Source organism: Elgaria multicarinata, chromosome 4 (assembly GCF_023053635.1).
Source record: "Elgaria multicarinata webbii isolate HBS135686 ecotype San Diego chromosome 4, rElgMul1.1.pri, whole genome shotgun sequence".
Taxonomy (NCBI): Eukaryota; Metazoa; Chordata; class Lepidosauria; order Squamata; family Anguidae; genus Elgaria; species Elgaria multicarinata.
In genome coordinates, this window is record NC_086174.1 from 19,932,427 (window position 1) to 19,956,937 (window position 24,511).

Consider the following 24,511-nt stretch of genomic DNA (forward strand, 5'->3'; position numbering starts at 1 on the left):
TGTTTTGAGGAGATATACTCACAAGACAGGAGGGGATCAGAGAAATAATTCTTGCGTCACAAACATACCTGTAACATGTCATGGGGTTCTGGCATGTTTTTATATGTTTGTTACAATCATTTAACTTGATAAGAAGTTTGAAATGAAATGTTATTATGTAGACGAGTTGGTTTTAAATAGAAAAGTAGCCTTAGGAATGTGAACATAAATTTATGAAGTAAAAACAATCTAAACGTGTTTAACATCCTCAAAAGGGAATTCTAAACACATGGAATTGGGAGTCCTCTCAAGGAGAACTTACTCCAACTTCAGTTGTCTGTAGAACAAGCTTGGTAAGCTTCATGCAGACTATCACTGAGACGGATATTGTCGTTGTTCTGCTTAGAAGCCTTGACTTAAAATTAGGCTGAATGCAGCAAGTGTTTGGCTCAGTTCAGACAACATGTTTCTCAACGGTTGTTCAGAACTCCACAGTGGAGTTTTTACACCACCACTGAGAAATGTGTTGTCTGGCAGGAAACTCCACGCAATGGTGGAGTTATTTTAGAAAACACTCCACGCAGAATATCCACACTGTGCAGAGGAGAGATCCTGCACAACTATTGTGTTGAGGGCTCTGTGGAGTTTTCCTTTGCATTGAGTTGACTTTTCCCACTGGCTACAGAGCTCCCTGGCAAGAACAGCGAAAGGTGTGAGTGCCGCTCTAGGGAGAGCCACCGGGATTGGTTTTTTGCAATGGCTGATGGGATACCATCGGAAGGACTGGGGGAAGAGAGAGGGTGGAGGAATTGTCAATCAAATGTTGTGATGGATTTTATTCAACTCCACGGTAGCCCCCAGTCACACAACGGTGGAGTTAGAACATGTTGTGTTGGGAGTACACCCTAAAAACTCAACCATTGAATGGAGTTTTCACACTGCATTGACTAACGTGTCGTCTGAACTGAGCCTTTGAATCTATGCATGCATAAGCCTTGTATTTATTGCTATGATGACATTTTGTTGTAAACAAACAAAAAGACCAATCTCGTCCAAGAAAGTGATTTTTGGAAATAAAAACAAAAGAACTCTGTATGACCTATATCCAGAGCAGGGTGGATAAAAATCAATGATTTTTTTTTTTAAAAAAATTGGATTTTTAAAATTTAAATCGGATTTTTTTTAATAAAATGCTTTTTGAGGAAAAATCTATCTAAAGATAGTTTTCTATTTAAGATACATTATAGTCCAAAGGTTATTCATCATGAAATAAGGATTAGTTTTTAATTATGTAGCATGAGGCTGTATATTCATGCAATGTTTAATTTTTTTGATAAATGAATTCCATTAATCCATTCACAATGTCATGCTCTTCCAGAGGTTTCTATAAGATTATTGGGCAATTTTTCTATCTAGAAGATATTATCACAGATGCTTGGTTTAACAGTTCTCAAAACTGAATTTGTGTCTGCAAGGATCACAATCCCATTGTTCCTTTGCAAATCTATGTACAAAGAATCAACCCCTTACCTCTTAAGTGCTAAGTTTCAAAAAATTCAATGAATAGAGTTCACTTTTGGGGAGGGGGAAGTCACATGATTAAACCGAGTCTTTCTGAGTAGCGATTTAAATCGTGATTTAAATCAAATTGATGTAAATCAAATCCACCCTGATCCAGAGTGAAGAATTTGAACTTCTTCAGATGGGGGGGTGGGGAGGAAAATTGTGTTAGCTTCCTCTTCCTTCAGACACTGAAGAAAGAGGAAGCAAACAAACACCATGTGGCTCATTGAGTGGGCGTTTTTTCCACGCTGCTTTCCTGCACACAGGAGGAAATGGCGGCAAGTTTTGCTTCAAACGAAAAAAGACAGATTTTCTGGATCTTATTTTTTCACAGAAAAGGGACCAGAAGGAGCAGGGGATGCATGGGAGGAGGACGTCACTGCCAAAGGGACCCATGAACATCCGTAAGTGGCCAGTAACGACCATGCTATAAAATGCTCGTCTGATGATGCTCTTTATCTCACTGTAAGATGGCATCTGGTTTTGGGAGGAATCTATGTTTAGTTAAACAGGTAACCCAGGGTTGCCTACATACTTTTAACATAATTTGAGAGAACCTCTGAACCAGGACATATGTCCCAAGGGTACCTAAGTTTGGGAAGAAAAGGATTTTTCACACATTCCTCAAGTAGGAAGTTCAAAACCACTGGGGCAAAATACACAGGAAACTGCCTTATACTGGGTCAGAACATTGGCCCAAATAGCCCAGTATTGTCATCACTGACTGGCAGCAGTTCTTCAGGATTTCAGGCAGGGCCATTTCCAGCTGTGCCTGGAGATGCCAGGGACTGGCCCTGCAATTTCCTGCATGCAAACCATGCGCTCTGCCTTTGAGCTATGGCCCCACCCAAAAGGCTCCAACTATCCTTAGAATCCGTTAGATCTCAACAAGGAGTAGAGTAGAAAATGGCAACAGGATCAGGGTAAGGAAAGTATTAATGCCACTACTTGTACTTCTACTTTAGTCAAGTGGCACCAGATGATAGGAAGAGCTCAAAAGGGAGCTAATAATTTGGACAAAAAGGAATGACAGTCAACCCTTTCTCCATTGCCACTGGTTACCTCTTCTCCTGTAGCTTCAAGAACGCCATCTCCTCCTTGAGACCACCTCCTCTCGATATCCCTGGCTCTGAGTCCTTCTTTCACAAATCCAATATCAGACAACAGTTCAGTGAACTGCCTTTTTAAACTGGCCATTTCCTATGAATTGTGGGGAGGGGGGGAGAGGCGAGAGAACAGAGAAGAGAGACACAGTTGAAGGATGAAGCGTGTTTTAAAAGAATATTTCTGAACTGCATCCAGTGATGTCCACCTTTTCTTCCCATTTTTCACACCCCAGTGGTGTGCCACAGAAGATGTATGGGACATGACTGTGGAACACTTCATTTTGTCCACGGTCACTGGTGCACAGCCGGGAAAAGAGAGGGAAGGCTAGACATGTAGACCTCTCTCCTGTGGAAACATAGATCAATATGTAGAAGTATTTCTGGAGGAAAACATTGTAGATGGTTGCTGTGCCATTGAGTTATATTCCCATTGAGTTATAGTCCCACCTACGAATATACAGATCTTTATTCTCTGCCGAATGTGAGTGTGTGTACTGGAAGAGCTAGAAGACCATGCGAAACACATCCACAGCTGCTCTGACTGCTTCTTCCATCTTTCAGCTAAGTATGATCTAATTCATTGGCTGGTAGCCAAATGTGCCAATAGCTATAATGCACTCCCAGTAGCTAGGAAAGCCTATATATAGTACAGTACTGAAGTATTTACTCCTTAATTCTGTCATCTTTCAAAAGATCCCTCTCCACTTTCCCTGGAAGAGCTGCAGTTATCTTGGGAACCAACACTTTTATATGTTTACATGTCTTGTAGCACCTTAAAGCAGGGGTGCAGAACTTCAGGCCCAGCCCTCTGGGGTACCCAAAAGGGACCCCACCCCCTTTCCCCTGACCACCAATTGTTTGGTGGTTTCTCACCTTCAGTGCATATTTTTAGTTACTGGTGGTAAAAGCTTTAAGCTAAAGTTTGCTGGTATTTGACCACACCCCTTTTTGCCTTTGGCCCACCCACCACTAGAATGTGGCCCCCAAGAACTTTTCCAAGAGAATTCGTCCCCCAGTCTGAAAAAGGTTCAACACCTCCGCCTTAAAAGCTCTCCTGATTTTTACAAACAACGTAATACACAATAGGCACATCCCTTTAAGAATCTCTAGTTCTACCATCCCCGTTTCCAGTGACAGATCTGTCCACTGCAAGCACCTCTTGAAATATGCAAGATCTATCTATCAGGAAAGGATAAGGAACATCCCCTCAGCTAACAACTTTTAACTCTATTCCCATTGGTTAAAAAATGTGTTAATAGGTGTTCTCTGTGCACAGGTTGGTTCTGGCCAACCCAAAAGGGTCAAACCTGATTGGATGATTACTTCCCCTCCTGACAGTCATTCCTCTCTCATTCCACAGAATGTGTCTCCAGTCTACCACCGGATACTCTTGAAGACCTGTGCTGTTGGCATATAAGTCTTGGAATCTAGCTTTATCAGTGTTCAGTATAGACTAAGTAGAAACTTCTTAAAAAAGCAATCCTACGCATGTTTAAACATGTCCAGCTGGAGAATGCTGGGAGTTGTAGGACATTCTTCTGTCTAAACATGCATAGGATTGTGCCCTTAGGTTATTTTCTTCTGTAATGTACATTGCTTGATTTCTCTCTAATCTCCCTCTTTTCCCTTAAGTTTAATAAAGTCATTTCAAACGGTATCTGAGTTTTGGTCACATGCTTAAGAGCATCCAAGGAATAGTCTCCCAGTTGCTGGGTGACACGGTTTACATTACATGCTTTGATCCAAGTGGAATATGGAGAAACAGGCTGAAGCTCACTCTGTGGCATGTAGGGACTCAGCTGGCAGTTCTGTTCCTCCCAAGTTAACTACCCAGAGCCAGAGGGCAAAAGGAGGAAAGAAAGAGCAAAGCCAACAGCCTGACTTGCACAGTTGTTAGATGCTGCCTTCAGGCCAATCTTATCCTGTGCTCAGTTTTTCCCCTTTTGTATCCCCTGCCTGCTAAAACACAGATCTCTCTCTCTTCTGGGAATTGCACCTTGCAGTTCATCTACCAGTAACCTAGTAGAATGAAATGGGATGAAACCATAAACATAAGCAAACAGGCCCAGAATACATTTTTCATTTTTACACATTTTGATAAATGAAAATTAAACCTGCAACAACTTTTCATTATGTAGAAGAGGAAAAGCAAGTGGCATAGCAGGAAGACCAAGGTGGAACAGACGTATTCAATATGAGGGGCAAGATACTTTTAAAATCAAAACAAATGTTAACTTACCTGAAGAACATTTTCCGACAAGAAGTTTTCTCTGCAAAATCTGTAACCCGCTTGAAAACTCTCCTTTGAAGCCAGGCGCCATCCCTATATAGTGGAAATTTAAAATGTTACACTGCCAATTCACATCTTATAGTTGAGAAGGCCTACAACAAAAACAGCTTTTGAGATGAACCACAAGGCAGGCTTTTATTCCTCACCTTATATGCTTGGAGAAGAGCCAGATAGTCACTGTTTCCTATTGCAAATTCCAGCTTTTTCTTGAATGCCTCTTCTCTTTTGTCCCATGGAGAAACCTCAGAAATAATAATAATAATAATAAACACATAGTTACACAGCTGGCATATTTAAAATTACACAGTGAATTCTGCAATGGGTATGCAAGAATCCTGCAAATTACACGCTATAAATTGCATGAAAGGGACCTAGAGGAGAGTGAAATTAGCAATGATATTTTGTAATATAAACAGAGTTACACACCTAGAGTCATCACATTTGTACTCGACTCTTCCACCAGAAAATGAAACGGCTATCCCATTTTATTCCACAATAAGCCTATGAGGTTGTTTCGGTTGAAAGAGGAAGTAGCTTGCCCAAGTCCTGGGCCCTTTCTACACCTAAGGGTTATCCCAGGAAAATGGAAGGCTCTTCCCTGCCTGCTCCTGGGATCCCCTGTGTGTCATTTGGATGCATAGGGATGATCCCGGGACAATCCTGGGGGAAAAGGCAGGTGTAGAAATGGTCCTTGTCACTGAGTACAGATTTGAACTCAGGTCTCGCTGATGCAGGTTTAGACATTGGCTTTCATATGTGATAACACTGAAGATACAGTCAGAGGCTTCAATGCATACTCAGTGTATGGCATTCTTTGTCTTGAAGTGCTGTGATGGTTATTAGCAGAGATAGTTTTATAAAAGTTTAGGCAAATTCATGGGGGGAATTTCATGTTATGAGGTAGTGTATCTTCTTACCTGGTACTGGGAAGAAACCCCAATAGAAGGCTATCCCATAATGCCCTAATTGTAAACATCCAGGGACCATCTGACTGGCAAATGTTGGAGATACACTGCTGAACTAGTGTCTGACATAGCAAGGTAATTCCTGTTTCCTTTTCTTAGGGAATGAAAACTAAGGAAGTTTCAGGGAATTGACAGGAAGTCCCCTGGTCTTTTAGGCTGGAAACAGATTAGATTTTTTTCAGGAAATTGAAGGAAACTTGAAAGAGGGATAGCTGTTCCCACTGCGCATATTCACCCCACTTTCGCCTTTGGTAAACAAGTTTGGCAGGCTTTTGTATTATTTCAAGAAAAACCCTGCAAAACCTACCTGACCACAGGTGATAATAGGAAAAAATATAATTGTGCGTATATGCCATGGGAAGTGAAATCTCTCTCAAACCACATTCAAGTTGTCTCCAGGTTTAGTTCTTTTAATAGGTATCCTTATTTAAAGATTTTAGGAATCATATCCCTGTGTTCAAGCAGACATGGCTTACATCAGCCTTTCCAACCTGATGCTGTCCAGATGAGTTGGGTTACAACTCCAACCATCCCCAGCCAGCAGTGTCATTGGGACATGTAGTCCAACCCATCTGGAGGGCACCAGGTCAGGGAAAGCTGGATTACAGCAACGGTACTTACAAAAGGCGACTTGTAGGCCCTGCTTGCTGCTATTGTCAGCGCAGGATCCAGACAGCGAAAGATGGTGCCGAAGAGCATTAGCTTCCCAATCCTTACATCAACAGGCAAGGAAGCCAGATGATACCCCAAGGGAGTGAGCTTTTCATCAGAACTTAAGGCTCCAACATCCTGCAGCCGCAGCTTTGACGCACGTAGCGATTCAGCAGTTGGGGGCTCGATCAGTCGAGATAAAACCGAATGAAGGCTATGCGTGGAGAACATTTCCAAAATCTTAATTCTAGAAGGAAGAGAGAGGGAATGACAATTTAGTCTGCTTTGGCTGAAATCCACAGAGAACTCCTTTCCGTGTTGTGTTTTCTGGATAGCCAATGATAGGATTGGAGAAGTCTGCATTGAGTAAGACATAAGGAGATGCACTTTTGGGTAGTTTTTGCCTTCATGCCAGGATTTGAATCTAGGAACTCTTAATTTTAAAAAAAAAACAGCCAAGAATTTGACTGGTGAAATACGGGTGCCTTGATTTAAACCAAGTTTATGGGCAATTTCTGACCTTGGTGACCATCTCCTATCTGGGCTGAAGTGCAGCTGCGAGCCACCCAGGGGGAGTCAGGCAATTAACTCATGCATCACTCAAGAAGCAGAGCAAGGGCTAAGCAAAATCATTTGGCGGAAGTAAGGACTGGGATTTAAGTAGGAGGGAGACAAACTAGAATAAAAATAAGGGGGAATCAGAATTTACAAGATGGGCCAACAGGATCTACCCAGGTTCAGTGCAATGGCAGGAGGTGAAAGAATGATTTACCTGAGACAGAGCTGTTCCAAAGGCACTCTTTGTATTTCAGGGAGCTGCTGCTTTAAAAGGTGGTGACTATAATGATGGCTACTGAAGAGGTGGAAGCAAACCCCCGAGGCGACGCGACCTGCTCGCCCTTTCCGTTGCAAGGCATTGGCTTTGGACACAAACGTATCTTCCAGGCTTTCCATGCTTTTGCTTGGATCGTACCTATGCAGAGGAAAACATGGAACAGGGTTTAGAATATTTAGATAAGTGTGGTGTAGTGACTGGAGCATTGGACTGGGAGTCAGGAGATCCGGGTTCTAGTCCATGGAAGCCCACTGGGTGACTTTGGGCCAGTCAAAGACTCTCAGCCCAGCCCACCTCACAGGGTTATTGTTGTGAGGATAAAATGGAGGGAAGGAGGATTATGTACGCTGCCTTGGGTTCCTTGGAGGGAAAAAAGGCGGGATATAAATGCAATAAATAATAATAATAACAACAACAACAACAACAAGAAGTCTTCAGGAACTGAAGAAATAGAAAAATTAGGATGCTGGGTATTTTCAGTTGACTATTCAACATTTTTACAGCATAGCATACACATTCTTTTATTCATTTATTATTTATTTATTACATTTATATCCTGCCTTTTTTCCTCCAACGAACCCAAGGCAGCGTACATAATCCTCCTCCTCTCCATGTTATCCTCATAACAACAACCCTGTGAGGTAGGCTGGGCCGAGAGTCTGTGACTGGCCCAAAGTCACCCAGTGGATTTCCATGGCCAAGTGGGGACTAGAACCCGGATCTCCTGACATGCAGTCCAACACCTTAGCCATTACACCACACTTTTGCAGTCTTTATCCTTATTTACAATTTAAAAACAATCAAGTTGCTGTGCAGGCATCCAACACTGCTTGCCAGCGGAATGGAAAGTACCGATGGAATGGTTTTCTCCTCCTTACTGCAGCCCCCTGCACACACACACCCAAAAAAACTACTCCGGAGGTTGAGGGACCTTCCATAGCCGATTTAGAAGGAAGGTATGGGGCTTCAGGAAGGAGGCGAGCAAAGGGGAAGTCTGCTTACACAACATTTTATTTTAGACACTGCCTGAAGGTTTACTGCCTAAAGCATAGAACTTTCATGAACCGTAGTGGCTAACATTGTTAAGAACTGACGCAAGTTTCCCCTTTTAAAGTTGTTAAAGTAAAGCAGAAAAAAATGTACATCCATGGAAGGTAGTCAAGTGAAAACTTTAAGTTTTATAGGAAGAAGGAACAACTGTCACAGGCAGCAGGTGAAAGAAAATTCTGTCGACATGGAAAATTGAAAACAGATGGGAAACAACCACAAAAAACAATAAAAGGATGTGAGAACGGAGGCATATAATAACTTCTTTGAATCAAGGAAGCACAAAACAGATTTAGGGTCCGAACTTGGGCTTTCTGTGGCCTGTGCCACTGAACTATAAACACTGGATCACAGTGGCTGCCATTACACATTGCGGATGCTGATTTCTCTCCCTGAGTTTTATGCACAGAACTCAGATAAAAGTCAATGTCTGTAACACAGCAATCCTTGGCTCCAGAGTCTCTATTTGTGGTGAGATCAGAAATGGATCTTGGGGGTCCTGCACCTTCTCCCACCACCCCTCACGGTGCGCAGAATGAAATGGAAGATACTGTGGAATCTCTCTGACTTTGCAATCCAAACCCTGCTCCCAAAGCCCAGTGAGTTTCTGTGTTCAAATAAATATAATATCGTTCAGTTCAGGCGTCACATTCTACATGCATCAAGGAGGTGGATGAGCCAGACACGTGAGTATTGTACGGACAAACCATATTCATGCAGTACACACTGCTTTTGATTACCATTCCCCACCCAAGTACCTCTTTTCTTTCATCTTCCCCGAATCAATCACATAGACCACGTCATCAATGGTAACGGAGGTTTCTGCAATGTTTGTAGATATGATGATCTTGGTGACCCCTATAGGAGGCTTAAGGAACACAGACTGCTGTTCCTCGCTGGAAAGTGAGGAATGGAGTGGATAAACAACACAGCTAGGAGGAAAAGAAGAGAGGACAGGCTTAGGGCATTTCGTGAGTATCTTTTCATCTCTGTATCACTTCTTCCACACAGTACCCAGAGTCGGGGAAATCCAGTTCCACTGGGGAATGCATGGCTGGTCTTTTACATTAAAAAGGGCCATGACAGACATTGCTACAGGCCCATCAAGAACTCACACATTAGTGGGATCCTCTTGTAGCATGTGCTCCATAGTTTCATTATGTACACAATAGATTGGAAGCAATAACTCAGGTCTGCTCAGCCTTCTCCTTCAGAAGCAGAACTATACCACCCTATGACCCCACCCTAGTATAGGTGCATGCACTGGGACATTGAACTTCCCCTGCTTTCCAAGAACCAAAGAAATCTGAAAGGTAGCACTGTGCATACACAATATGACTTCCACATCCTTTAGCCCCCAGCACAATAAGAGTAGACAATCTCTAGGGCTATATCACTGGACAGGGTGGTTTGCATTTTCCCTGAAAGGCTAGAGAGATCTAATCATGGAAACTGTTCATGAGAGGTGCTATTCCTAGGACTTTATGGTCTGTAGGTGGTAGACACCTTAGGGCAACTGAAATCTAGGCTGAGGGCCCTGATTTCCACAGCAGAAATGGCTAGCCAGTACCCATTTAATTTGAACAGCAGGACAGGTAGATGCAGCTATACAAGAAGCAATGCTTTGTTTCAGATTTCCAATGTCTAATATAGTAAAACAACACTACTTACTCTGCACTCTGATTTACAGAATGACATGTAGACTTTATTTTCAGAAAGGTATCACTACTGCTTTCTTCCTTTCTATACTGTCACAATGCTTCTTTCATGGACAAAGAATTTTATTAGTAGCAACTCAACTATGCCAACAGATTTAAAGAAAGAAAAAACAGCATCGGAATCACATTGTGGTATTTTCAAAATATCAATGGGTTGATTCAGATGTTAGTTATAATGTCAAACCATGGAGCCCAAGATCCACATGTACAAACGCTGTGTGCTCCGGTTTCCCCTTTCGCTTTCAATTTAGAAGCAAACCACAGTGCTGTTACATCTGAGCTGAATAAACTATGACTTGTGGAATCTACACATGTAAGCAAGTTTGAACTAGGAATTAAATCCTGCCTTGCAGATAAACCATAGTTCTCCCAGTTTGGATATAAAACGGCAAACTATGGTTTGCTGATTAAGTAAGATGGAAACCCGAACATATGAGCAAAAGAGGGAGTCCACAAGCACAAAGCTCAATCATGCACTACCGAAGTATGGTTCAGTGTTATGTCTGAATCAACCCAATACATTTTCTTGAACAGCAGCAACCTGAAACACAACATGGTTAAGCCAAAGTACTCAGGATAAATTGGTTTACATCCATCAAACTCAATGTTTCTAAAACTGGCTTTGGTCCCAGTTTCTCCAGAGCACAGTTTGTAATCCAGTTCTGCCAGCCATGAGTATGATCTCTGAAGTTCCACTTGGAAGCACAGAATCAACCTCCACGCTCTAGCAAGCATGACTACATTCGAGGAGCAGCTGGGAGTTGGGTGGGGCTGTACAGGAATTACAACAAGGAAGAAAAGTTATCCTACTCTTAAATAAAGTCCCTAACATTCATTCAAGGGATTAAAATATCAGTTTTAAATCAATATACTTTTTATTTAAAAAATGTGGATTAACCTTGACTTACCGTTTGCTGTGCCGGTTGTTGAAGAGTGCATTGGACTGCAATTGTTTATACAGAGTTTTAATTTCTGCCAGGCCGGGCAGAAATATCAGTACTGCACCTAGGCACGAGTATGCAAAAAAAAATATTTTTTTTAAAGAGGGTGGAATTAATAGAAAAGTCTTCTAGAACTCAAGAACTATTTTGGCTCCACCCCAGTGTCTGTATAATAGAGTCACCTCTGCTGCTTCTCATGTTGCATTGTTTCAGCACAGAAAGCACTGCTGAGTTGGAAAATACATGCAACCCCCGTGCATGATATGTTATCAAAAGTGACAATCACATATACATGTTCGTGTTGCTTCATGTACATACAAGACTATCTACCCACAAGATGTATAACATGCTTTCAGTGTAGGCAAATCCAATCTAAAATGTGCCTAAAAAGTTCCATTTTCTTCTTTGTGTGTAGGACTTTTGTGCTTTTAACAGGTGTATGATAGGAAGAAACTCAACAGAGCAGGCGTTGCCTAGCATAGAGAGGCAGCAATAGCAAAAATGTCACCTCCCAGCTCTGCCTATTATGCAGGCTCCCAGGTTACATCAAACAAACCTCCCAATCATGACTTGCAATATTGGGAACATGCCCTCTGCTTGTGCGCTCCCCATTTCTGCTCCCTCCTCCCCTTGCACACAACGCTCAATGCATTGCTTCCCACTTTGATCAGACCGTAGCTTGTCACTGCATCGGAATGTCTTATAATATGGTTTGAACAAACCATAGTTTGCCAGCAAACTAGGATCACAAATCAGAAATAGAACCTGATTTCAGGGCAAACTATGATTTGATCAACAAGGAAAGTGGGGTGAGAAGAGAGATGTATGTAAGCACAATGCTCGTTCCTGTTTCTCCAAAACTATGGTCTGAATGCAACCCCTCTCAAAAAAAAGGTAGAGAAGTGGCAAAAAATGCTATTTTGCTTTGAAACTCTGTTGCAAAAACCAAAAATAGAGCTTCGGCTATGGGGCGGTATATAAATTTAATAAATAAATAAATAAATATAAATAACTTCAAAAGATTAGAGCCTGTCTGGGCACAACTGATTCAGTCAAATGAACTTGTGAAACAGATTAAAGTTCCTCATCATATTACCTGGTGGATACGAATGTTTGCCACTGACAATCCACTCCAGTAAGGCCTCAATTAATTCAAGATTAACTTTGTCTAGATCCATGGTTGCCATTGTTTTTAATACTGATTTGCTGATCCCTGGAAGATAATAGGAGGGGGAAAAATCCTAGTAAGGTCATCTGTTTAGTAAGAGAGTACAAACGACAATCACTTCCTAATGCAGCATTATTATTATTATTATTTTATATAGCGCCATCAATTTTCATGGTGCTGTACAGAACAAAATAAAACAAAATACAAAACGCCCTGCCATATGGCTTACATTCTAAAATCACAGTAACAAACAAACAGGGAGGGGAAAGGCCAACCAGCATGGGGGACAATAAAACAATAAAAACTAGTATCGTCACACTACAGATTATAAGCTTTTGAGAAAAGAAATGTTTTCAAATAAGATTTAAAACTGTGATCGACGTCGCAGTTTGCAAATGCGCTGGAAGAGAATTCCAGGCATGGGGGCAGCGAGCGAAAACGGGGGAAGATGAGCGAGAGAAGTAGTAATGCATCAAGCAGGAGGCCAAGGGGGAATCCGCACGTCGTTCTCAGGGCGCTTCTAAGCGACCCCAGTGCGCCCCCAAAGCGATAGTGTAACTTACCTGGAGAAGAGCCGAGGAAGAGATGTCCTTGCCGCCGCCGCCACCCAACTCCCTCCTCACCGGCCGGTGAGGAGAGCTCGACTGAAGAAGGCGGAGTGGAGAGCTTCTTCCGCTCTCCACCCTGCCTTCTTCCCCCGAGCTCTCCGAGCCGGCTGGCGAGGAGGGAGTTGGGTGGCGGCGGCAGCGGCAAGGACGTCTATTCCTCGGCTCTTCTCCAGGTAAGTTACACTATCGCTTTGGGGCCACACTGGGGTCGCTTAGAAGCGCCCTGATAACGACGTGCGGATTCCCCCCAACTGTGGCCTCTTGTTTTCCAGAAAGGACTGATAGAGTCTATCTCCTCAGCTATTCTGTTTTACTCCAGTCCATATTAGTATCACTATGTCAGGGAAAGCAGGGCTACACATCGCACTCACCAAACGAAAAGCAGGCCACATCTGCTGGTTCAGAACTCTAAAGGTTCCCTCCCTAAAGACAATAGGGCTGCCTTCCTCAACCTGGGGCGCTCCAGATGTGTTGGACTGCATCTCCCAGAATGCCCCAGCCAACTGGCTGGGGCATTCTGGGAGTTGTAGTCCAACACATCTGGAGCGCCCCAGGTTGAGGAAGGCTGCAATAGGGGCTGAAGAGACTTGAAGTCATACTTGTGCCGGTTATCTCTCTGGTGACTCATTTTCCCGGAGAGGTGAGGAAAACTGGCCTCCAGAGTTTGGGGGGGGGGCAGAATCCTTGAGAAGGTATGATGGTAGTGTCACAATTTAGGAAGAACAGAGGAAGCTACCTTATTCTGAGTCAGACCATTGGCCCGTCTAGCTCAGGACTATCTACACTGACTAGCAGCAGGTTTCCAGAAGGGGTCTTTCGTAGGCCCTATCTGGAGATGCTGGCGTTTGAAACGGGGACCGTTGGGATGCAAAGTACGTGCTTTACCGCTAAAGTACAACTCTTTCCCTCTCTTTCCCTGTTTCCAGAGTTTGTATCAGGGCATGAACATGTGTGTGTTTTCAAGGCAGCAAAAGTTTTCAAGCCTCCTCGCACACCTTTAGAACGTTACACCTAGCTTCATCCTCTCATAGGCAGAGCCTTGTTCTTCAACAGGTTTCTGCACCCTTGCAACCCTTGTGTTTCACACGACAAGTATCTCGTACTTCCATTAGAAAGATGCTGAATGACGCTGCCAGAATGTATCACACCTGCGGACACCCCAGTTCTTCCTTCTCTTCTCTTGCACCAGACTTCTCATTCATTTATCCGTCTGTTTCCCCAACTTCCTTTGCTCATTTCTCAGCCCCGTGCCCCATCTTGACCCATCACGGTAGATGCGCATTTTCTGAATTTAAACATATGCTGTGGCTTTGTATTGATTCGGATATTGAAAAAGACTTGGAGTGGGTGGGGCAGAGATGCCATGGTCATTCCCCCCCACCCAATGGAAAATATTTTAGCCATGATTCAGTGCTTCCAACACACTTGAAATTCAAAAGCACAATTCTCAACTAACAGTCAGGATGCACAATAAGAACCTCTCAGAAGGGCTAGTAGAATCTCCCTCGCTTAGAAGACAATGGGAAGCATAAGAACATAGTTATGTGACCCCTGAGCATTGTTATAGTGGTTTTAAATGTAAGTTTATTTTGCTTATTTTTGTGGTTTTTAATCTTTGTATATTGTTTTTAAGTGTTTTATCTTATGTGAACCGCCCAGAGAGCTTCGGCTATGGGGCGGTATACAAATGCAATAAACAATAATAATAATTATAACAACAACAACAACATAAGAAGAGCCCTGCTGGATCAGACCGAGGGTCCATCTAGTGCAACACCCTGTCCACACAGTGGCCAAACAGTCGTCGGCCAGGGACCAACAAGCAGGACATGGTGCAACAGCTTCTGCACATACAGTCCTCTAGATCAGCTTTCCCCAACCTGGTGCCTTCCATATGTGTTGGACTGCAATGCCCATCATCCCCGGCCAGCATGGCTGCTCTAGACTATGACCTCAGTACAACGCTATACGTATTTTCTTGTGGCATGTGCACCCAAACAATATAGATTTGAAAACACCTTTCTGGTGGTACATCTAATATTCTTAATCTAAAAAAGGGTTCTTAAGAATAAATGGCTACAGCGCATACGTCAAGAGAGATTACCTTTGTAGCGTAACAGCAGCTGTTGGAACGTCAGTTGCTGGTCTGGGACGGAATCCTTGACCGTCACGGCTGGACTCTGCACCAGGCCAGAACGCCTTAGGTCCTCCTCTACTTCCTCTGCAGCAGTCCTCAAGTGTCTCGCTTTCTGGCCTGGAGCTTGCTTTGCACTGCGCATGTATGGACTACCATGCTCCAAGACGTAGCTGAAGACAAGCAGAGCAATAAGGCATGGCTAAAAGTAGTCAGCAATCCATGCTTTTTTAAATGGGCAGCTCCTTCAAGCAGAAGTTTAGACGTTTTGGATTGCGCTGACACACACTTTATGACCCGATTCACACGGGCGCATATTCCTATTGGCTGACGTTATAACAGCCTTCCACAGCCTGATGTCCTCTAGGTATTTTAGATGCCATGCTGGGATGAGGATGCCAGGTTGGGGAAGGCTGGGTTATAAAAAAAAAGGGGGGGGGAAGAGTGTTATTCTATAATCATAGAATCATAGAATAGCATAGTTGGAAGGGGCCTACAAGGCCATCAAGTCCAACCCCCTGCTCAATGCAGGAATCCACCCTAAAGCATCCCTGACAGATGGTTGTCCAGCTGCCTCTTGAAGGCCTCTAGTGTGGGAGAACCCACAACCTCTCTAGGTAACTGGTTCCATTGTCGTACTGCTCTAACAGTCAGGAAGTTTTTCCTGATGTCCAGCCGGAATCTGGCTTCCTTTAACTTGAGCCCATTATTCCTTGTCCTGCACTCTGGGAGGATCTAGAAGAGATCCTGGCCCTCCTCTGTGTGACAACCTTTTAAGTCTTTGAAGAGTGCTATCATGTCTGCCCTCAACCTTCTCTTCTCCAGGCTAAACATGCCCAATAGAATTGAAGAGTGCTATCATGTCTGTTGACTCCTTCAAACAAAAAGGAACCCAAAGAAACAATATTTTTCATCTGAATATACAGTGAAACAGTCCAAAATTCTGCACGAGAAATTTCTTACCGAGTCACTTCAATTGCATCTTCCAGAAAAAACTGATCCACAGGAAACGTCCTACCTAAGAGAGATGTAAACATTAACAATAGCAATGACAAACAATTATATCAAAAACAGAGCAAAGGAATGCTACCTTTATTTCAGTACTCCAATCTTCCATACTTCTGTCCATATTTTACTTCCAATTGCTCAAGACAAGCATTGTGTTCTGACAATATTTCATAAGGCGTTTGGGCAGAAGCAGCCATACCATGACGAAAAGCAAAGCAACTGTCTCAGGGAACAGGTTTTGGGCACCACAAATGACAACGGTATGGTGATTAATAGATAGATCTGACCCTTGGGACACAATCCACTGCTCAGTGCCCAATAATTTCATTAATGTTTGCACAGGAGAACTTTAGAGAGGGTTGCATTTCATGCGAGTGTGTGTGTGTGTGTGTGTGCACACGCACATGTGTGAACAGTGCCATTTGATTTTCCACTTTGGCCACCAAAAGATCTGGAGCCAGGCCTGAGGTGTGCCAAGGTGGGTTGAATTTCATTGCAATATGGGGGGGAATAAAAATACTGACTAATCTTACAGGGTGGCTGTTAAAGCATTACAAATAGATAATGCATGTGAAGCTGTTTGAACACTTGAAAGCTCTAAACAAACATTTAGTATTATCCGATCATTTATTTATTTATTTATTTAAGAATAGTTATATACAGCTTCACATTTAAAAACATTCCAAAGCAGTTAGTCTTTGAGGTGCCAGAAGACTCTGTTGCTTTTTTTGACAACCTAAGCGGCTTTGTTTAGTTGTATATTTACTTTACAAAAATCTCTGGAATAGTTTAAGTTGAGATGACTTATAAAAGGGATCAGACAACTTTACAGAACATAGGGCTACTATCATTTATTAATCATGATAGCTAAAGGCAAAGATACAAAAATGGGCCCAGTAGCCACTGGCATCTAAGAAACTGGGCTTTGCAACTGGCATCTGGCTACAAAGATCAGAAGAGCCTCCTTTCTGGCTCCTAGAAAAATCTTGCCAGCTCCCTTAGTTTTACAAAACAAGAAAACAAATACAAATAAAAACAAGTAAAGGATGCTGGGGACAAATACACGGAGGGCTGTTGCCTTAATGGCCTGCTCATGAGCTTCCCAGTGGTTGGCAGCTGTTAGAAACAACGTTGAACCAGCCGGAATTGGTCCTGATCCAACAAAGCTATTATGATTTTAAAGGAATTGACATTCTCAGGGCTGACTCACTTGCCTTTCCTCAAATCAGACATTTTTAGTAACTACCAGCAGCAGAATACTGTGTCAGAAAGGCAACACCAACCAAGTAAAAGTTATAATGGAGACAAATGTGTTAAAACCAGCAAGACATATAACATGAGAAGAGATTAACAACAACAAAAACAATGAGACCATTTTTCACCTGGTATGTTAACAATAGGACAGGAGTTAAAGTACTGAGAAAAAAGTTCTGCATTCAGGGTAGCACTCATGAGAATAATGCGCAGGTCCGGCCTCTGAAACATTATATCCTTCAAAACGAGCAGCAAGAAGTCACTGAAGAAAACAAGCAGAAGACATTTGAAATCATCCACTATCTTCTCTCCCTCCACTGACCCTACTCAGAAGACACACTAAGCCACAGTGGTTAAGCATTTTGCATTAAACATTATGGCTTAGTGTGTCGTGTGAACCATTCCTAACCAAGGTGGCTACATAGCCATGGTTTAAACATGCTTACTAACCATTTGCTGCAAAAGGGTTAGCAGCCTAATCATGGCTTAGCGTGTTGTCTGAACAGGCCCACTCTCTGTATTCTGCTAATTTCCCCTCCCCTCATTGTCACCACTAATAATGTCCATCCAGTAATCCTATCAACACTCAAAGCGGTTTATAATACCCAATGCTGGATTATTTCTGAATTTCCCATGGCCAGGGCTTTGGACACCGTATATCTTAGAGCTTGTGTCATACACTCAGAGATCAGTAATTGCAGCAGAATTCAGAATACAAACAAGGACATCTCTCATTATTGGTTTTTAAGGTGGTGGAGGAATGGGGAACAAGATTCTAATTCTTACATGAGAAAAGCACATGTTGATGTGTATGGGAATATTCTGAGGGTACAAACAATTGCCACATATGTAGCAAGAAATCACAGTCAGATAATTAAATCTGCCTGGAATACGGTTACCGAGAGACAGTGCGTATCCATTATTTTTTTTTAAAAAGAGCCACGAGAAGGGGATGCAGCCACTGAGCCTCCCATCCTGCTGTTCCAGTACTTCCTTCACTCACTTGCCTTACCTGGCATATGGAGAGGGGCTTGTTACAGCAGGTAGAAAAGGAGTGAGAGTGAACGACTCAGCATTCACTGCATTTTCTCCCAATGCCTTGGATTATTATTTTTTAAGGGACACTGAAGATTTCTAGTCATAACCTGGAACTTTCATATGTAATTGTTCCATCTTTTCATTATTGCGGACACTTTATTTTTTGCACATGGTAGATCCTAGTGTGGTGAGCTGGTGTAGTGCCATGGCTAAAAGAATGGGGCTACAAAGTCCCTGATCTGAATAGTCTGTCTGCCATATACACACCATTTTCCTTCTCAGCCCTGCCATCTGCAGTATCAGGATAACAAATACTGAGCTACCATACAAGGTAAGAATTACAAGATAGCAGCCACATTTACATGTAGCACAAGGCAAGGATTTAGCATTACATGTAAAAGCCTCCATGAACCTTGGGCTTGCATACGTGCCCCTTCCCTTTATTCCAGGAAGTGGAATAAACTACAATTCAGTTTTACTTTCCCCAATTCCTGACTTGTCAATACATATGAGCTAGGAATCATGGTTTAAATCAAGCTCTATTCATCTTGGAAACAACCAGCTACACCTTGCTGGCTTGTTTAATTTAAACTAGAGTTTAATTTTAAACCATGATCTGGTTCGTGCATAATGATAAGCCAGGAATATAGGAAACTGGATCACAATTTATTCCTCCTCCTAACCACAGGGAAGGAGAAGACAGGAATGAACATGCAAGCCTGAGGCTTTAATTGGGCTCACACAGGCTCGTGTACTCAATGCTAAATCCTGGCTTAGCATTACATATGAACAGTTAGATAGTATTATTATGATAACTAGTGTGGTGCAGTGGTTAGAGATTCAGACTAGCATTAGGGAGATTCAGATTCAAGTCCCACTAAATCACAAATGTACTGGGTAGGGTACCTTGGAACTTTATTTTGCAAGACCAATGTATGCTGCCCTGAGCTCTTAGCAGGAATGGCAGGATAAAAACGGCTACAAATAATAGAAGTCAGCAATAGAAGTAAAAATAATGGATTAAATTACCTTTCTTCTGTTCTCTCATGAACTTCATCAATAATAACATGTGTGAATCCTTCTAAACTCATGTCCCCTTCTAACCTTCTCAAAAGCACTCCAGTCGTACAGTACAACAGCCGGGTAGCTGAGGACTTAAAATGAAGACAAGAAAATTGTGAACCGGATCACTTTTTCTACGAATAATAATAATTATTAATAATAATATATTTATTTCTTACCCACCTCTCCCGCTGGATCGAGGCTGGGAACAACATTAATTACAGTAAAATACATAAAACTGATTAAAAACATTTAAAAACTAATACATTATTAAAATAACAGCCAGGCATCTTAAAATTCAACTGGGTAGGCTTTGTAGCTTTTTTTAAATTCAGAAAGTCTATTAAGTTGGTGAATCTCTCCCGGCAGGCCATTCCACAATCTGGGAGCGGCAGAAGAGAAGGTCCTCTGGGTAATGGTTGTCAGCCTACTTTTGGCTGACTGAAGAAAATTCTTCCCAGAGGGCCTGAGCGTGCGGGGCTGACTGTATGGGAGAAGGCGATCCTGCAGATAACCTAGACCCAAACCATGGAGGGCTTTAAAGGTAATATCCAACACTTTATACTTCTCCCAGAAACTAATTGGCAGGCAGTGAACTGATTTTAAAGTTGGTGTTATTTACTTTAAGCTGCATCTCATGTTATTCCAAGTCACTGGGACGGCCCAGATTATGTCCAAGTGCCTCATCCAGATTTCCATGAGACACGGAGGAGAACATTCATTACCCTGCAAAGCCCATCACCTTTTGTTTCATAACAGAAACAAAAGTACAGAAAGTAAGCAAATTACACCCCATGAATTCCATGCAGTCTATTTATATACATTCCATGTTTTGAACTGATAGTCAGTCAGAAAACTAAACATGTGGACTAAACTAACTTCTGAACAGCACAGACTGCATTCCTGAGATACATAAAGGGGCTGCTTGAAGGTTTTCTCTTGTCATAGATTTTATTTATTTATTTCATTTCTATACCACCCAATAGCCAAAGCTCTCTGGGTGGAATGCTTACTGACTCTTTGGTTCCAAAATAGCTTGAACTGTATCAAACCAGAGAAGTAGCTGCTGTTTCATGTCAATATAGATTACAGCTCACTTGAAATAGGACTTAAGTCTATTTATATTTATACGTTTATTCTGCTTCTAAACTACAAAGTTCTCAAAGCACTTACAAATATCTATTAAAACCAAATTAAGCTGGTTACAAGGCTTACACAATACAAATGTTGTCTTTCTGTTTTAGAGACCTTCAATCCTTTTCTCAGTGTCTGTTTTCTCAGAACCCAAAGGGAAGCAACACTCCCGTGCTCCATGTAGCAACTTGCTACTCTCCCCCTACTTCTCCAGCCTCAGCGAGCAGAAATAGAATCTATGGTGCCAGTATCATACGGCCTTTATACAAATCTATGGTGCGACCACACTTAGAATACTGTGTACAGTTCTGGTCACCCCACCAAAAAAAAGGTTATTATGGAGCTGGAAAAAATGCAGAAAAGGGCAACTAAAATGATTAAGGGGCTGGAGCATCTCCCCTATGAGGGAAGGTTACACCAACTGGGATTGTTTAGCTTGGAGAAGAGGAGGCTAAGGGGAGACATGATAGAGGTGTACAAAATTATGCATGGTGTGGAGAATGTGGATAGGGAAACCTTCTCCCTCTCTTAAAACACTAGAACCAGGGGTCATCCCATGAAGCTGATTGGTGGGAGATCCAGGACAAATAAAAGGAAGGACTTCTTCACACAGCGCATAATTAAATTATGGAACTCACTACCCCAAGATGTAGTAATGGCCACCAATTTGGATGGCTTTAAAAGGGGGTTGGATAAATTCCTGGAGGCGAAGGTTATCAATGACTACTAGCCCTGATGTTTGTGTGCTATCTCCAGTATTCGAGCCAATAAGCCTGTGTGCACCAGTTGCTGGGGAACATGGGTGGGAACATGTCCTGCTTGTTCATCCCTGGCCGATGGCTGGTTGGCCACTGTGTGAACAGAGTGCTGGACTAGATGGACCCTTGGTCTGATCCAGCATCAGGGCTCTTCTTATGTTCTTACGCTACTTAGTTTAATAACAGCAGTTAAATGTCATGATAGGGATCTAATTGCTGCCAGAGGACTAAAATATAAAAATAAATAAAAATAAAGCATGTGTGTCTATTGGCTAGTACACATGTTACCAATGGAATAAAAAGCAAAAAGCAAATTACAAACCATGACGCTTTCTAGACGGATCTGATATCCAACTGTGACCCCAATTCTCTCCGTTCGCTCCTTGGCTACACGTTCAGCCACAGAGATGGCAGAAATCCTGCGAGGCTGGGTGCAGATGATGTTGGCTAACTTACTGGGAGGACCTTCTAGTGAGGAATCCAAGATAAACTGAGGAATCTGTGTGGTCTTTCCACATCTGTATGAAGAAGAGAAATTCAATAAAAACAAAATTCTCCTCTCCCTCAAGCAAAACATAAAGATGTGTGTAGAGCTAAGCCTGGATTTCTTGCATAATAAACCAGTGCACTCCACACCAGTAATATATGGGCAGCAAATCATCCACATGGTATTGTTGATTTTTGAACTGTTTGCTTCTCCTCTCTCAAGGCAGCTTACAAATCAATATATAATGGCAATCCAATCCAAACTACAATTTAAAAAAGTGTTTCTATTTCACCCTGGAGGGAAAAAAGTTCCTTCCCCTCTCTCCCACATTTCCATACATGTATTCCTTTAAATACATGTAAATTTCAAGCTACCGATTGAATAACACTGATGCAGGCACTTTTTAAAGCATGATAGAACACAAAAAGATTAAATGCAACCCTTCTGCAGGATTATCTGTTTAGGATTGCAGAGAAAGCCAGGTTAGAAATCCTCTTCTCTCTACAAATGGGAACAAACACTTATTTTGTTCTGATATCCACTTTCTATTGGTTTTCCATACAAAATGATATTTTTTCCAATTGGCAAAGTATGATGTTTCCTGCAGGATATCGCCCTTGGTGTATGTTCACTCACAATGGGGTGACACTCTAGAAATATTAGGTCCCAAATCAGTACTCATGCAGATACTTAAATCAGGTGGTACATTGGAATTTTACATTCAAATGTGTTTAAGATTACAGCCTTAAACGACTATTCTATTTTTAACAGAATAAATTGAAATTGCAAGGCATATGAGCAACAGAATGATGTTCATGAATCTTCCTAGCAATAGACTCATGGTGCAATCCGGTCCCAAGATCAATGTGGGCTATTTTATATTGCTATTGTCAGATGAGGTGTCAAGAAGTACATACATGGGCTAGCATGCATCGTTAAGTGCTTGGCTATGTGCTATCCTTACTGGCTCTGACTGTTCAGGCCTCTGCAGGTTTCCATCCTACAGGCAAAAGGAGCGAGAGGGCTTGAAGTCAATACTTATAGCAGAGGTGGGGAACATGTGACCGTCTAGGAGGACTACACCTCCCATCAGATGTAGCCAGCATAGCAAAAACTGAGGAATGATGAGAGGTGCAGTCCAGCAATGTCTAGAGGGTCTCATGTTCCCCAGCCCTGACTTGCAGGAGAAGGAACACTGCCTGGTCTTTTTCTTCCTCTCATTTTATCTACATCTATCTCCTGTCTGAAATAATCTACCCCAATTGTTGGGAGAAAAACGAAAATAGATAAGACACATATATAGATGTAGAGATGATTTGAAATATTTCTAGACTGCCTTTAAAGTCAAAAAGGCTGCCCAAGGGGGCTTACATGATAAAAATCCCATCCAATGATAAAACAGCAAAAATTAATATAGTCAACAAACACCAGCAATAAAGCATCCAGCCCAGACAAGAACGATCCAATAGAACATACTCTGGGAAAGGCCAGAGAAACAGGTAAGTCTTCAATGCCTTCATAAAAGCTTGCAATGATGCGGTCTGATGGACCCCAGAAAAAAAAAATAGAAGGAAAAAAAACCCAGCCAGTGTTCCTCCTTTCCTGAAACTATGACTTCAAGCCTCTCTCACTTCGCTTGACTTCAGAGTTCTGAATAGGCAGAGATTGGTTGCTATTCACATGATGGGTGTAACATGCAGCCTAGCTTTTAGTGTTGAAGTTTGTGTACAAATCATACCCTTACCCAGTCATACCACTCACAACCAGGACCTGATATTTGTTTAGCAAGTCAAGAATGGTTTCTCTCTCTTCCCATGCAGGAAGCTTCTGTCGTTCATGCAACATGGTCTGGTAGTGCCTAGAGGACTGACAAACACATACACAAGGTCAACAACAGCCATAATTAGCCCTTCAGTTCAGGATCTATTGTCAACAATATGCTTACAGCCTGATAAGCTACCTAACAAAACAAAAAAAACACAGACAGACAGAAAGACCTATGAGGCTTTTCATTAAAGCAAAACTCCTCAAAGTGCTCAGACAGATAGGACAAACTCTGTCCACGATCCAGATGCTGAGAACCACAAGATAGGGCTTCAACATCTAGAGAGCAATCCTATGGCCTGTGGCCACGGGGCATTATTACAATTTCTGGGAGGCCATAGGATTATTCGGGCTCCAACCTGGGAGCCAGTAAACCGTGCTACCCTACCCTCCCCCTCGTAGCTGGCACAGAGAGAATCGCACCGGCTACCTCTCTGTGCCCAGAAACCTGAGAGCGAAGATGGGGAAAAGGGGGGTGGGAGGGGAGACGACCTACCTTACCCCAGTCTAGCAAAAATGCAGGGCACCCTGTCTAGCAAAAATCGCCTCCATGCCCCAGCCGCCTTGCATTAGAATACTCTGCAGCCTCCGACTTTGGAGGCTAGTGACTAGCATAGGATTACACCCTTAACATTAAATGAATTTTCAGCAACTAAAAATGTGCCCCCAATTAGTTAGGCAGTGGAATTTTAAGGACTAGATTAAGAACACAATTATATGAATGTCTACACAGAAATAAGTCCTAGAACTCCCTACATCCTCTGGCCAGTCAACTGCAGATCTTAAAATGAGACAATTTGTCTTACACAGGAGAAAGGACTTATTTGTTTGATTTTAAATGCTAGGTATAATATGTATGCATACCACCTAAAAACAAAGTATGCTTCTATTGCTTTTACCCACATGCAAATCTTAATCGATAGATCAATCGACTAAAGCTT

The 24,511-nt window shown here is 42.3% G+C and overlaps 2 protein-coding genes across 2 annotated transcripts in view; one reads left to right on the top strand and one right to left on the bottom strand.

Moving 5' to 3' along the window:
• The window catches only part of EIF4A3 (eukaryotic translation initiation factor 4A3), a 428,365-nt gene that overhangs the window by 188,821 nt on the left and 215,033 nt on the right, over nucleotides 1-24,511 (top strand). The gene's annotated exons all lie outside the window — the stretch shown is intronic.
• DHX57 (DExH-box helicase 57) overlaps nucleotides 1-24,511 on the bottom strand; it is a 41,891-nt gene that overhangs the window by 5,866 nt on the left and 11,514 nt on the right. The window contains exons 7-20 of the mRNA XM_063123879.1: nucleotides 23,491-23,612; nucleotides 21,582-21,777; nucleotides 19,335-19,459; nucleotides 17,396-17,529; nucleotides 15,969-16,023; nucleotides 14,976-15,178; nucleotides 12,192-12,308; nucleotides 11,063-11,159; nucleotides 9,195-9,368; nucleotides 7,327-7,527; nucleotides 6,525-6,801; nucleotides 5,085-5,180; nucleotides 4,888-4,971; nucleotides 2,605-2,742 (exon numbers count right to left, since the gene is read on the bottom strand). Coding sequence (XP_062979949.1) covers nucleotides 2,605-2,742; nucleotides 4,888-4,971; nucleotides 5,085-5,180; nucleotides 6,525-6,801; nucleotides 7,327-7,527; nucleotides 9,195-9,368; nucleotides 11,063-11,159; nucleotides 12,192-12,308; nucleotides 14,976-15,178; nucleotides 15,969-16,023; nucleotides 17,396-17,529; nucleotides 19,335-19,459; nucleotides 21,582-21,777; nucleotides 23,491-23,612 — 2,019 coding nt within the window. The remainder of the gene's footprint in view (nucleotides 1-2,604; nucleotides 2,743-4,887; nucleotides 4,972-5,084; nucleotides 5,181-6,524; nucleotides 6,802-7,326; nucleotides 7,528-9,194; nucleotides 9,369-11,062; nucleotides 11,160-12,191; nucleotides 12,309-14,975; nucleotides 15,179-15,968; nucleotides 16,024-17,395; nucleotides 17,530-19,334; nucleotides 19,460-21,581; nucleotides 21,778-23,490; nucleotides 23,613-24,511) is intronic.